The sequence below is a fragment of the Temnothorax longispinosus genome, unplaced genomic scaffold (assembly GCF_030848805.1).
Source record: "Temnothorax longispinosus isolate EJ_2023e unplaced genomic scaffold, Tlon_JGU_v1 HiC_scaffold_76, whole genome shotgun sequence".
NCBI lineage: Eukaryota > Metazoa > Arthropoda > Insecta > Hymenoptera > Formicidae > Temnothorax > Temnothorax longispinosus.
The window spans coordinates 14663-29421 of NW_027270626.1; the positions used below are offsets into that span (position 1 = coordinate 14663).

The following is a 14759-nucleotide window of genomic DNA, read 5'->3' on the forward strand; positions in this document are numbered from 1 at the left end:
GAAAAATTAAACTTATTCTTCAAAAATTAAAACAAATTTTGGTACTGATTTCAAGAAAATGGGTTAATTAATACTTATTATTTCTCGAAATTTGAATAATTTCCAAACTGGTTTCCAAAAAATTGGTAACAAAAAATTATCCATAAAAAAATTCAGTTTAATATCTCAAAGTTTGCGGAAATTGGAACAATACGTACACTTATACGTACACAATACATACAATACAATCACGTACACTTTTTTTAAACAAAAATCGGCAACTTTTTTAATATTAACAATTTTTCTAATTTAATTACATTTTTTAGTTTTTTCTACCTCTATTTCATATATAAATGTTTAAGATTTGAACAATTATTTCTCAAAAAATTTAAAAAATTTTGGAACCGGTTTCTAAAAAATCGGTGACAAAAAATTATACACTTTATGGCAATCCCCGAAAAATTCTACCCCTACTTCATATATATTTTTTCAAGATTCGGTCCATTAACAAATGAGTTCGTGGACAGACAGACAAACAGTCGGGTTTTATATTATAGTAGTTTTCATAACCGATTTTTATAAAACCGGTTTCCAAAAAATCGGTAACAAAAAAGTAAAAATAAAAATAAAAAAAATTATTTAAAAAATTTAGCTTGATATCTCAAAATTTGCGAAAATTAGAGTAATTACGTACATTTTTTTAAACAAAAATTGTAAACCTCTTTATTATTAGCAATTTTTCTAATTCTATTACATTTTTTAGTTCTTTTTTTTCTACCCTTACTTTATATACAATTCTTTAAGATTCAATCAATTAATTCCCAAAAAATTGGATAAATTTCGTAACCGGCTTCCAAAAAAATCGGCAACAAAAAATTATACACTTTATAGCACTTTCCGGAAAGTTCTACCCTTGTTTCATATATAATTCTTCGAGATACGGTCAATTATTTTCCGAAAAATTGGAAAAATTTCTAATACCGGTTTCCAAAAAATCGGTATCAAAAAATTATCCATCCAGCATCCCCTTAATTATGGCGAGTTCAAAGCTCTCTCGTCGCCTTCGTCCGCGCGAACTTTCTCCAGACGATCGTCGATGTCGTCTCCGCATCCTCTTCGTGGCGCAACACAAGTATCTGACGCAAGTTACAATAAAGTTGTTTAGATATGGTCAGTTAACTCAGCGTATCGATTAAGCTATTGTTAGTTTCGGTCAAAATGGAAGGAGCGCGGTTAAATTTAGCCTGATTTTTCGTTAGCCGAAAATGCCAATTTTTTGCAGATTACACAGGCTCACAAAAAATAAAATGTGTCTTGGCCGAGACACTACACTAGTGTATTCTCATGTATTTTGACCCGCTGAATCCGAATCCGAAGTCAGAATTGTCAGATTGGCTCTCAGTTCCGAGCAAATACTCAAAACTCAACGAAACGAACACTTTTTTTTAGGTTTGCTCGGAACTGACAGCCAATCTGACAATTCTGACTTCGGATTCGGATTCAGCGGGTCAAAATACATGGGAATACACTAGTGTAGTGTCTCGGCCAAGACACTTTTTATTTTTTGTGTGCCTGTGTTATTGAAGCTAATAACACGTAGATTAAGAATATGTAACTCCATAAACTTGAGCCTCTTGTGATTTTGAAACAAAATGACCCAAAAGAGTTTCAATTTTCTCAGTCGTGACTGCTCATCAAGTTCTCATGGGAAATAAATTATGAAGTGGTTTCTCGTTGCTTTCCTCATGTAGGTAGGAGAGGGGAGATTTTTTTTGCGTGGCGCTATTATTTTTATCGGAATTGGAACTCTTTCAGGCTATTTTGCTCCAAAACCATAAGAGGCTCAAGTTTATAAGCTACGTATTCTAAATCTGTGTGTTATTAGCTTTTATAATCCACAAAGAAAATTAGCATTTTTGACTAATGAAAAATCAGACTAAAAACCTATATAAAATTGGCAGCACTCTTTTGAAAAGTTTTCACTTACGGTTTAAGAAAAGAAAAAAAAGATTTTGAATTATTTAAGTGCGCTATGATATGTTACATTTTTAATACAAAGACATAACTAGAGAAAAAAATTCATTAATTTCTTGAAGTTATTTTTGCAAGAAGTTGCTTTTCGTAATCCGCAACGTTTGACAGAGTTAATCGACTTGACGCTGCTATGATAGATATTATAACTTTAAATTTACCTTTTGAAGTAATTTCTGTATTTTTTACTCATCCAGTAGAGAGTAATTGGGTTGATGCAACTATTGGTGTAAGCGAGGCAAAAACCCAAGATACGAAAGTAGTGCCAAAATGCATTGTAATCCTCTAGCGCAGTTGGATGGATATAAAACCACAGCATGAAAACGTGTTGTGGGAGAAAACAAACAGCAAACGCAATGACGAGAGCTATCATAATTTTTGCCACTTTTTCACGGTTATGTATTTGCTTTTCCTAAAATACAGTAAACATTAATATTCGCATAAAAAATACATAATGTTTACCGTATAAATTAACTCGAGACTATAACAATGTAGTAAATCTCAAACTGATATTGTGCACGGATGATAAGACAGAATTTAGAAATAAAGATAGAAAAATATATATATATATATATATATATATATATATACATATATATATAAGGGTGTTCCTTAAAGACCGCGCACTAACTACATAGCGTTATTCCTGATCAAAAATTGAGTCGAAAGTCCCGAACCATTTTCTTCTATATATATCATAAATAGGAAAAGAGGACTTAAATTTTGATGAAACGTCTTAGTATTTTCACATGTTATAATTAATTTGTAATTAAATGTTTGCGAGTTACCTGGCCTTGTACTTTGCCGGGTGTATTTCTCGTACAGCGTATAAGATGTCTGGCCGTCAACATATAGAAAACGGCGCTGATGCTGAGAGGTATAACATAATAGATGAAAAAGCGACATATCACTATCACCTTTGGATAGTTTGGTCCAAATTCCTCAGGAAACGGATAACAGGCCTGCAATTATATGACATATATATATATATATATATATGTGTGTGTGTGTGTGTGTGTGTGTGTGTGTGTGTGTGTGTGTGTGTGTGTGTGTGTGTGTGTGTGTGTGTGTGTACTATATGTATATATCAAAATCATTAGGTTTTTGCTACACAACTTATAAAATAGACAAATAGAGAAGTACATCGTTCGTTTTAACAATTTACATATTATAGCTGTCAGTGACGAATTTAAAGACTAGATCTAAAACAGGATTAGTTACGAGCAGGATAATCCAACTTACGTAAAAGCTTATGTTTGCATTGACCTTGAAGAACCTGAGATATGAAAAGGAAGCCGGAATCGCGCATATTATGGCCAAAACCCAAATCAGTACCACAACAATCGCAGTGAAGCCTGAAATAAATAATCAGATAATTTAATTGCAATACTTTATTTCTTATTCTTATTTTTTAAAGGATACAAGTTTTATTTATTTTTATAAAAAATATTCTATTTCAATTAATAATCAATATCGAGAAAGATATCTGTTACCGCTATAGTTTTATACCTGTCAATTTTCTCATTGGATCTACAATTCCGAAGTATCGGTCCGCTGACATTGCAGTGAATGTAAAAACTGAAACTCCAATCGATATGTCCTTAGCGTACTCGGAAAGTTTACACAATGCTAAACCGAAAGGCCAGGAGTCCAAGATGTATATCGTAAAGGTGAACGGTATGCATGTCACCATTACCTATAACAGAATGCAATGGGAAATTAGATTCGATTACAACTAAAAGCTCGATCTGGATTTTATTCAATTTATATCGTCAATCATCATGCATCTGTTAAGTTAAAACCTCAAATCGAAATCTGATATTTGAGTAGTCCGTACTGTGACAGAACAGACCGCATCCGTCGATATATCAGATTTTCTCGTTAAAAAGCGGCAAATATCTGTCATTGTAAGTTCGTGTAAGCTCATCGCGACACGTACATACCACATGTAACATTGACGAGATCGTGTAAGCTACTTGTTTGTGTGACAAAAAAGGAGCATTTTAAACTCTTGGACGGCCAATCATCGAACAGGGAAGCTGTCGTCTGAAATTCCGGGATTGCAGCTATAAGAGCTGGTTAATATTAGAGGCTAAGAACCGCCTTCAGATCGCGTTAACACTGTATTGTTTGGTATGCATGATGTTACCAAGTGCACTAAATCTGATAATAAAACCCTTTTTTTATTAGGAATTTAATCCACAAAAATGCTATAAATTGAAAAATATCACTTTTTTTTAAAAAGAACCGCCAAATTAAATTGCCCTACAGCACTCGTGAGATTTTAACGAACATTTTTGATATAATTTTTAAAAAAATTGGTCCAATAGTTTTTTATTTATATATAGATAGCACTCCCCGAAAAATTCTACCCCTGTTTCATGTACAATTCTTTGAGATTTGGTAAATTATTTCCCGAAAAATTAGAAAAACCGGTTTCCAGAAAATCGGTAACGAAAAACTATACAAAAAATTTGGTCCACTAACGAATAAGTAGTTCGCGGACAGACGCAAATAGATTTTAACCCTTTTCACCCCGTTAGGAGAGAAAAACCGGTTTCAGAAAATCGGTAATGAAAAACTATACACATCATGGCACTCCCCGGGAAATTCTACCCCTATTTCATATACTTCTGGTAAAAATTCGGTCCACTAACGAATAAGTAGTTCACGGACAGACGCAAATAAATTTTAACCCTTTTCACCCCTTTAGGAGTCGAATTTCTAAAAATCCCTTCTTAGTGGATGCTTACGTTATAAGAGGAATACACTCTCCAAATTTCATGTTTCTAGGTTCAGGGGTTTGGACTGGGCGTTGATGAGTCAGTCAGTCAGTCAGGACATATAGATATATACAATGATACATATAAATGTTACGTACCAATAAATCGCCTAACGCCAGCGAGAGGACGTACTTATTATTGTCTTTTCTCATATCTGGGTCATCTTGGTGTCGAAGGATCACAAGAGTGAGAATACTATTTCCTGTGAGGCCAATTAGCATGATAAAAAAAAAGATGATTGGTACGAAATAGGTTTCTGGTCGGTATTTGTACGGTACATAACTCTCTTCATCGGTGATATTTTTCGTGGTATTGTCACTGGCTTCCGTGTAATTTGTTATTAATGCCAATGGCGTTAATCCTGTTGTTATCATGAACATTTTAATCGTGTAGGATAGCGAGACACTTGTCGCGAATGGCCACGACATATCCATTCCGTCCCAATTCAAGCGCTTCTTTGCCGTTAATGAGAATATGATCTCTTTATATTTTGATCTTTCTTCTTCGTTATCCAAATTATAGAGCCTCCAACGTCAATGACAGTTACATGCACTAGCTGTAAAATAAAAAGAAATTAATGATTTTTATGTACAGAAAGCTTGAAACTATTTATTTATTATTGGTTTATGTTCTGCTATAACGCTAAAAAGCTTTATTTTCAATATATAAGAACATAAAATAAACAATGTTCAAAATATTAAAAACACGAAATATTGGCTAAGTGAATTTTTGCGTATAGGATCAATTCGAAAGGCAGGTTTTCCGATTCCTGGATCAGTTATATGTGATTTTGATATGGCGTTACTCAATGCTATTGCAAAAGGGCCAATACTCAAACTTAAAACATTATTTTACAACTTGTTTTACTTTAATTTTAAAACAGTAAAGAAACAGTAAGTTGGCTATAGAAAAGCCAAAGTGCTTTATACGTCTTGATATTTGTCACTATATGCATATTGTGTCTAAGTGGAAATTCTCCTCGAAATTAAATCCTAAAGTAAAAAAAATTTATATACGCACTATGGCCCTATTGACAAAGCAGACAAAGGCCGTAGCCGGATAAGAAGGGTCAATGTGCCCCCACACGGATTGTGCTTATTTTTTTTGCTTTGATTGCTATCAGTGTCACTTACAATTTAGTCAAATATTAGCCCTTAATATTGAACCGTTTTGCTGTAAAAAATAAAAATAAAAATTTCGAAAATAAATTATATCTTTTGATCGGGTTAACCGATTTTGATGAAATTTTAATACGTTGTAGATATCATTGAGACACATTTGTGCAAAATTCGGAAAAGGTTTCTGACGACAGAAACATTAATTAAAAAAATAAATAATGTTCTTGATTTTTTTTAGTCCCGATATCTTTCTTGTACAATTACAAAAAAATTTTTCTAGAATCTTGGAGTAGTTTCCTATCTGACATAATTTTTTGGAAGCAATAAAATGGGTAAGCGGTACTTTTAAAAAATAAAGTATTCTATTTTATTTTTTTTTAATATGATATGCTTTTGGTACGATCGCCATATATTTTATGTAGAATTTTGGGATAGTATTCTACAACAAGTAATTTTTTCGAATCAATAAAATAGATAGGCGGAAGTTACAGACGGCATCACACCTATTATCAATGATGATAGTGATGAAGATTACTCCATCCATATGACTATAAATAGTGTAAATAATAATGGAAAAGTTTTTTCCGCCAGTAAATAAAATAATCACAAACTTCAATTGACTATAACTGGCATATTTATTCATAAAAAATCACAACGTTTCGGTCCAGATTCGGACCCTCTTCAGGTGAACTCTTACACAAGCATTCGACAGGCAATTTGTGACAATGTTCTCGCAAGTCAGAAACTGACGACTAAGCAGAAAAAGAATTTTGTTTTTGTATCGCGATCGCTTTAATATTATAAATAACAAAGGAACTATAAAAGTAAAAAACATAAACGACTTACATGCTATGTGCGTTGTCAGCAAAATATAATGATGTCAGTATTATTAAAATATATTGTAAAAAAGAAAATGATAAGACGTCAAATTAGTATAAAATTAAATGTGTATATAGAGCGTGTTAGGAAGCACGTCCGTATATCACGACTGTGGAGAACACAATGCGTAAAGGACAAAAATTATTAAAAACACGTGAAGGTTACATGCCTATTATTTTATCATAAATTGTTGTTAAGTTATCAGTGTCCTTATCTGTTAGTTTATTGCCTGTGTGTGTTTTTTGATGAAAAACATCTCCGCAATCTCTCTTTTCTTAACGTTTTTCTCTCTATGTAGTATTCTCGTTCCCGCCCAATAAAACTTGTGATTAAATTCAATCCGATGTTTGCTTATTACAGAATGATTACTGACGTGCTTCCTAATGTTGGTTTTATGTTATCAGATAACAAGTAAACTTAATGATCTAATTAAATCGTGGCTCAACCTCGAGATTATTGATGAATGCATATTATATATATAAACGTTTACGCTGCACGAATGGGAATCTCCCAAGATGTTATGAGTTGCCGAAAGTACATAAAAAGAACTTTCCATTACGAATTATTGTGTCGACACTTGGTAGCCCTTTGTACAACATAGCATCCTTCTTGCATGCGATTCTGCATGAATCTGTTCCTAAACCCGGTTCATATATAAAAGATAGTTGGTTATTTGTCAAAAAAATCAAAAGCTTAAAAATTTTACCGGATGAAGTGTTAGTCTCGCTAGACGTCACTGTATTGTTCACTAACATTCCAAAGGAATTAGTATTACAAGCAATCGAAAAGAGATGGTGTTACATTTCACAATTTACGGCATTTAGTCTCACGCAAATTCTATATGCCATAGAATTAATTTTGAGCTCCACTAGTTTTGTGTTTAACGGACGGGTATATGAACAGATCTTTGGCAGTCCTATGGGTTCTCCACTATCCCCCATTCTCGCAGATATGGTAATGGAGGACCTTAAGGTTTTTTGTCTGAGCACCTTGAAATTCAAGTTTTCCTTGTTTTTACGATATGTGGATGATATATTCGCGATAATTTCTAGATCGAAGATTGATGAGGTACTTAATACGTTTAATAATTATCATCCAAGGTTAAAGTTTACTTGTGAAATTGAGGATAACAACGCTATTAATTTTCTGGACACAACTGTCATCAGAAATGGTGATATACTTATTACAAATTGATATCGGAAGCCAACCTTTTCTGGTCGTTATATCAATTACTTATCCAACCACCCGGAAAACTATAAAAAAAAACGAAATAACAGGTTTTGTGGATCGCGCGATTTTATTATCTGATCAAAGGTTTCACAGTAGCAATATTGAAATTCTTAGCAACAACAGTTACCCTGAATTTTTTAGCAATAAATGTATTAATCGACGATTGAAAAAAATTAAATACCGGGTGGCCACTCAGGATGGTACTAGTGATGATGACAATGACTTCAGAAAAAATTTTATATCTATTCCCTACATAAAGGATTATAGTGACTGTATCCGCGCTATGTTATGCAGTCGTAGGTTCGACGTCGTTTACACTTTTCCTAAGAGACTCAATAACGTTGTTAAAAAGGGTAAGGATATAGACTTGATTACATAAAACAAATCGAATTGGTTTATAAAATTGACTGCCTTGACTGTAATGCTACTTATACAGGACAAACGAAAAGACACCTCGAAACTCGAATTAAAGAACATAAAACCGACATTAGGAAGCACGTCAGTAATCATTCTGTAATAAGCAAACATCGGATTGAATTTAATCATGAATTTGATTGGGCGGGAACGAGAATACTACATAGAGAGAAAAACGTTAAGAAAAGAGAGATTGCGGAGATGTTTTTCATCAAAAAACACACACAGGCAATAAACTTACAGAAGGACACCGATAACTTAACAACAATTTATGACAAAATAATAGGCATGTAACCTTCACGTGTTTTTAATAATTTTTGTTCTTACGCATTGTGTTCTCCACAGTCGTGATATACGGACGTGCTTCCTAACACGCTCTATATACACATTTAATTTTATACTAATTTGACGTCTTATCATTTTCTTTTTTACAATATATTTCACTAATACTGACATCATTATATTTTGCTGACAACGCACATAGCATGTAAGTCGTTTATGTTTTTTACTTTTATAGTTCCTTTGTTATTTATAGTATTAAAGCGATCGCGATACAAAAACGAAATTCTTTTTCTGCTTAGTCTTCAGTTTCAGACTTGCGGGAACATTGTCACAAATTGCCTGTCGAATGCTTGTGTAAGAGTTCACCTTAAAAGAGTCCGAATCTGGACCGAAACGTTGTGATTTTTTATGAATAAATATGCCAGTTATAATCAATTGAAGTTTGTGATTAGTGTAAATAATAGTATGAGAGTGATTATGTGAACGAAGTGTATGTGTACTTTATTATTTTGAGTGTATGTGTACGTGTATGTGTATGCGTACTTCATTAATAAACATTTGATTTAATACGATTATAGTTTAGCCTTTCATAATTATTTCAATTTACTTAATTTATTATTTTTTTAATATCTGCACCTATTTATTTAATCGATTCCGGAAAATTACTTATTGTTGGATTCCATTCCAAGATTCTAAATAAAAATATGGCGATAGTACCAAAAAACTATGATAATTTTGAAAAAAAATATTTTGTTTTTTAAAGTACCTTTTACCCATTTTATTGGTTCGAAAAAATTACTTGTTGTAGAATACCGTCTCAAAAGTTTACAAAAAAAATATGGCAATGGTACGAAGAGTATATCACAATTTAAAAAAAAAAATAGAATATTTTTAAAAGTACCCATTTTATATTGCTTCCAAAAAATTATGTCCGATAGGAAACTACTCCAAGATTCTAGAAAAATTTTTTCGTAATTGTAAAAGAAAGATATCGGGACTAAAAAAAATCAAGAACATTTATTTATTTTTTTTATTAATGTTTCTGTCATCAGAAACCTTTTTCGAATTTTCCACAAATGTGTCTCAATGATATCTACGTGCTTCATTATTTCCGTTTTGTTTTTGCAGAAATATAAACTATTGCGCAAAATTATTCCTTGCATAAATTTAAATAAAATTAAAGGAAATATAAGAGGAAGTGAAAAGTGAAATGCAACATTATACATGCAAGATAATATTTCTTGATCTTATTAAGCATATTAAAATCCGGTCGATTCTTAACTAACTTGGGTTAACTACACTGACTACTCTACACTCGGACTCATGTTTTAGAATAGAGGATTTTTAAGAAAATATTTTTTGACGGAGAATCTGGCCATTATAAGTTACTTCAGAATTGATTGAACGGAAAACGTCAATTCAACTAATTATAAGATATACAATTCACTGCGTAAAAAGAAAATAAATGTCTATTCGGTCTCGCACTACTTTATTTTCACATTAGATGGAACCAATCATCAAGCAACTATTTCGACTCGTGCGCGTTTAACCAATTATGTAGATTTAACGTTCAGAGAGAATTATTCGAACGATGAAACTTAATGTGTCGCTTATTACTGTACTGGCCTAATCGCAACTGAATTCGTTAGCATACGGCGAACCATTTAGCAAATTAGTGTTTTTATAACATAGTTTTATAATATAGGCATCTTTCGTAGAATATCTAGAAAATGGTCGGTGCTATATATGATCGTAAAAATAACGAGCACAATATTAACGACACGGACCGTCGTCATGGTACAATATAGCAAAGCATGATAAGGGAATCTAAATACAATAAGAAATATAAGGAACTGGAAAGAAGTATAGAAGGTCCGAAATATCTGAGGGGGAAACACATGGGGAAAGGGGATAGCGTTGTAATGGCCTTGCCTTGTGAATCGAACGCGGACTAGCTCGCCGGATCAGGAGTTCGATAAGGGGCCCAGAGACAATAATCATCAGATTTTAATGCACATTTAAGAGTTTATTCAATTATGGATCACACAGAGTTCTCCAGGTATTACATGAAACGGAACGCGGCATTTACGGCGTGCCGTGCCGATGCACGAGGCGCAGTAAAGTATTAGACGCGGTTTGAACGGAACGCAGGATTTCCTGGAACGGAACGCGGTATTACATGAAACCGGAACGCGGTATTTACAGAGTGTCGTGCAGATGCACGCGGCGCAGTAGTATAAATGCCGTGGCACATAGAAAAACTTAAGCAGTAAAACTCAAGCAGTAAGCAAATCAGCCAATCACAGTCAAGAACTTAAGGCACGGCCCTAAGCGGCAGCGAATCCAAACCGTTAATTTCTTACTGCTTAAGTTTTACTGGTTAAGTTTTTCTATGTGTCAAGACCCTTAGACGCGGTTTGAACGGGACGCGATATGGACAACGGCGCGGCCAGTCAGGTGCAGGCTGGCCGGTCGGCAGGATTTTAGGAGCCCGGGGCTGCGGTAGCGAGAACACTCGTTATGAGGGCGAGCGTGCTCGACCCCGCTTGGCTATGGCCGTCGGGAGTTCGGTGGACGGAGGGCGGGGACACCCGAGAGCTCTCGGTCGAGGCGTAGAGCACTGAACACTGAATCTCGTTTAGTGTGTCGCCCTAGGAGTCGGTGGGCTTCGTCGGAGATAGCTCGAATGCTGGAGCGGAGACAAAGTGTCTTTTCTCTCTTCTTGCTGAAACGCCGGCTTATATATCCCGACGCGGCGGGTTCGGTGGGAGGGAGGCCGATCCTCAGGCGGGCCGCGTGGTGGTACGGGGTACGGGCACGTACGCTTGTCTTCGGCGTTAACTTCGAAGCTTCGAACTCCTAGTAACCAGCTAGTGTTGTCAAAGCGGATAACGTAAACAAATACTTAGTTGAGCAAAGCTACTGACGATAATAGTGGCGGCTGTTACACATTGTATAGTAACATTTTCTTAATACATTTATGTTATATGTGTTATGTATTATGTTACTTTTGTTTTTAATTATCCTCATAAATTAATATTTTTATATTAATTTATATACTGCTTTTTATAATTAACTGAGAGAATCTCAGTGAGTATCTGGTTTGAAAATAACCGCATTTCTCTCTCTGCCATTTAAAGACTTACGCGGAATGCTTTCTAGAAGTTATGAATTGTCGGAGCATCAGTCTTCGTTCACGCAAAATTTTTTTTCACCCAATTCTATTCGTATTTTCAATTCAATTTCACATTTTGTTGAACCGTGCTCACGTTTCTTCTCTGCGCACATAAACACGATATCGAAACTGTCATACCGTTAGGATGAAGTACAATAGAAACAGAATTTTCCACGTAACTTGGATCTCTCCGTACGTGAATAACACATCACTATTTTCAACAATTTTTCAGTAGTGTGTATAAACGTTTTGAGCGATAACACGCTAAGATTATGTTTGCATGGAAAACTGCAGAAGAAACAGTCAGATAATGAATCGATCGATGTAATACGCTAGATTTTGATACGATGTGATTCGCTTGATTCATAACTATGTGACTGTGAAATTGAATAATGCACATGTACCTCTTTTCTGAATCATAATATTAATTTAGAAAATTATTGATATGCTTTGTTTATATTATGGAAATCATACGTGTTATGGTCATCTATTAATTATATTTAGGTTTATGGTCATCTATTAATTATTAACATAACTACACGTGATGCACATTGTCTTCATCATCTATATATGTATATGATATGATTATTTATAATATTATATTAATTATATGCATTAATAATTCATAAGTCATTTATTAAAAAAAAGTATGTTAGTAAAATAAGTACTAATATGAGCCAATGTAGTTATAGGTGTGTAATTATTTATAATAACCGTAAGTATATTAACACTCAATTAACAAACATCATTTTTTAATTTATTAAGCATTTTTTAAATAATATTGTATTTAATTTAAAGAATATATGATATAATTTCTTTTAATAATATATAATAGATCGGCAAAGTCATACGTACACATCTCTTATATACAAAGTACTATTTTATAATATTATTTTTTTATGTAATCATATATGTACAGATCTTTTTATAATGTGTTTAAGTTAAGGTATTTTTTTTATGACACCAAAGTTTTAAGAATTAACTGATTTTTTTGGTAATACGAGAAAATTAAAATGCATATTTTTACGCCAGAAAAAAATTAAACCACATTACCGAACATATAAAGAAGAATTATGACTAAAAATTCGATATTTATATGTGACGTTATCGAAAAAGTCTATTTTCCACATTTCAATGTAATAATTTGTTTATCAAATATCTTAAGATATTAAATATTAACTGCGTTACATATTCGCTAAACTCTATATTTTCGATAGTGCCGATAAAAATACAGAGTCACCGAATATTTAAACAAAATATTTATGTTAAAAGTTGACTTGTGAAATGTGGTTTATAGATGAATATTTTTAATGGCAACTTTCAAGGAATTATTTGGCAACGCTGCAAGCTGTGCGCTCATGTCACACTTCAGTTTATCACGTACGGTTTATTATGAATCAACTATTTATTATGTTTTAAAAAAAGAAAAATAATCGAAAAATATATATTGCATAAAAAATATAAATAAAATATATAAATATAAACAAAAACAAAAATATAAAAATATAAAAATATAAATATAAATATAAAGATAAACATATAAAAATATAAATCAAAATTTTAATTTAAAAAAATTAACAGTTAGGTAAAACATAGATACGCATAAATAATTTATTTTACATAACAGGTTATAGTTTATATTTTTTACATATATTATTATCGAGCATATACATATTTTTGTTACATTGCAAGTTGGTGCGTGATAGATTTCAAAATTTTTATGTTTTTTGTTACTCGAGGTTTGCCCCGTACATCTTCTCCAAGCAACAACCGTACTCTTTCGTCACCACTTTGCATGTAGGCCTCTTTCAGTATTTTTAAATTAATCGCATTTTTGGCAATTTTCATTTTCATGCTCGACGAAATTTCGTTTAACGATTCTAAAGAGGCTTTATTGATTGGCAACTTCGACTGCTTGCATTTGTACTCGCAGTATGTCAGCAACACTCTTCGCATGGCTTTTTATCGTGTCTGTTTTTATGTTGATCTTAACTAGAAGTTTCAATATTAAGACATCAGATACAGCATTGTGCATTTGCATTTCATTAACTGAATCAGCACCAAGTAAATCATAAGCAAGTGATTCTTGATTAAATTTTTTTTTTTCCGAGTTGAAAGGTTTTCTCGAAATATTTCAAGAGTATCAGCAAATCCTTTTACAATCTCTTGAAATTCTTTGAAAAGACCAAATTTCTTCATATGCCGAATAATTATTGGAGCATCAAATCTGTTAGAAAAACGATTACATTGTATTTATATTAATAAGTTAAAATATTAATAGTTAAATATACCTGAATCCGTTATGTGCAACCAGAATTATATTGCTTTTTTGTAAACGTAAATAATCAAGAAATTTTGAAAAAGCCATGCCAGGGGGAGAGAGTAAGGCGATTTTCATGCAAAAAAATTTCATCATTTGTCACTCGCAATCCAGTTACTATAGATGCCTGATAGGACATACTTTTTGACGGAACAATATATGCATTGAAGATATTATTTTCACCAGAGCAAGCAGCAATCTAAAACGTAGCAAAAACTGTAATTTCAAATTCAACCTAGCTAAGAATTGCTTTTTGCTACAACCTGAACAATTTCTGATAATTTAGACAGTCCAGTAGTTTCGATGTCAAAAAGTATTACATTACAATTATTGAAATCAATGGATAATCTCTCTTCATCTATAAAAATATTATGTATATTTTTAACAGAATTATTTACTAACATTAAAAGAAAATAGTAAAATTATTTTAAATAATAAAAGAAAACAATGAATTACCGAGTATTTCTGAAAATAAGATAGTATTAAAACCACAATTTGATTGATACGTGATACCTTCTCGGTTTTCTGTAGCAGTAGCTTTACTACAT

General features: G+C 32.7%; 2 protein-coding genes across 2 annotated transcripts; both read right to left on the reverse strand.

Moving 5' to 3' along the window:
• Window positions 1-3505: 3505 nt before the first annotated feature.
• On the reverse strand, window positions 3506-5173 carry LOC139825002 (neuropeptide CCHamide-1 receptor-like). Its single transcript, XM_071797548.1, has 2 exons — window positions 4892-5173; window positions 3506-3706 (listed from the first exon to the last, which is right to left on the reverse strand). Exons 1-2 carry the CDS (start codon window positions 5171-5173, stop codon window positions 3506-3508), a joined length of 483 nt encoding a protein of 160 aa, XP_071653649.1.
• Window positions 5174-13571: 8398 nt separating this feature from the next.
• LOC139825006 (uncharacterized) lies at window positions 13572-14259 on the reverse strand. Its single transcript, XM_071797550.1, has 3 exons — window positions 14183-14259; window positions 13931-14118; window positions 13572-13849 (listed from the first exon to the last, which is right to left on the reverse strand). Exons 1-3 carry the CDS (start codon window positions 14257-14259, stop codon window positions 13572-13574), a joined length of 543 nt encoding a protein of 180 aa, XP_071653651.1.
• Between the last annotated feature and the right edge of the window lie 500 nt (window positions 14260-14759).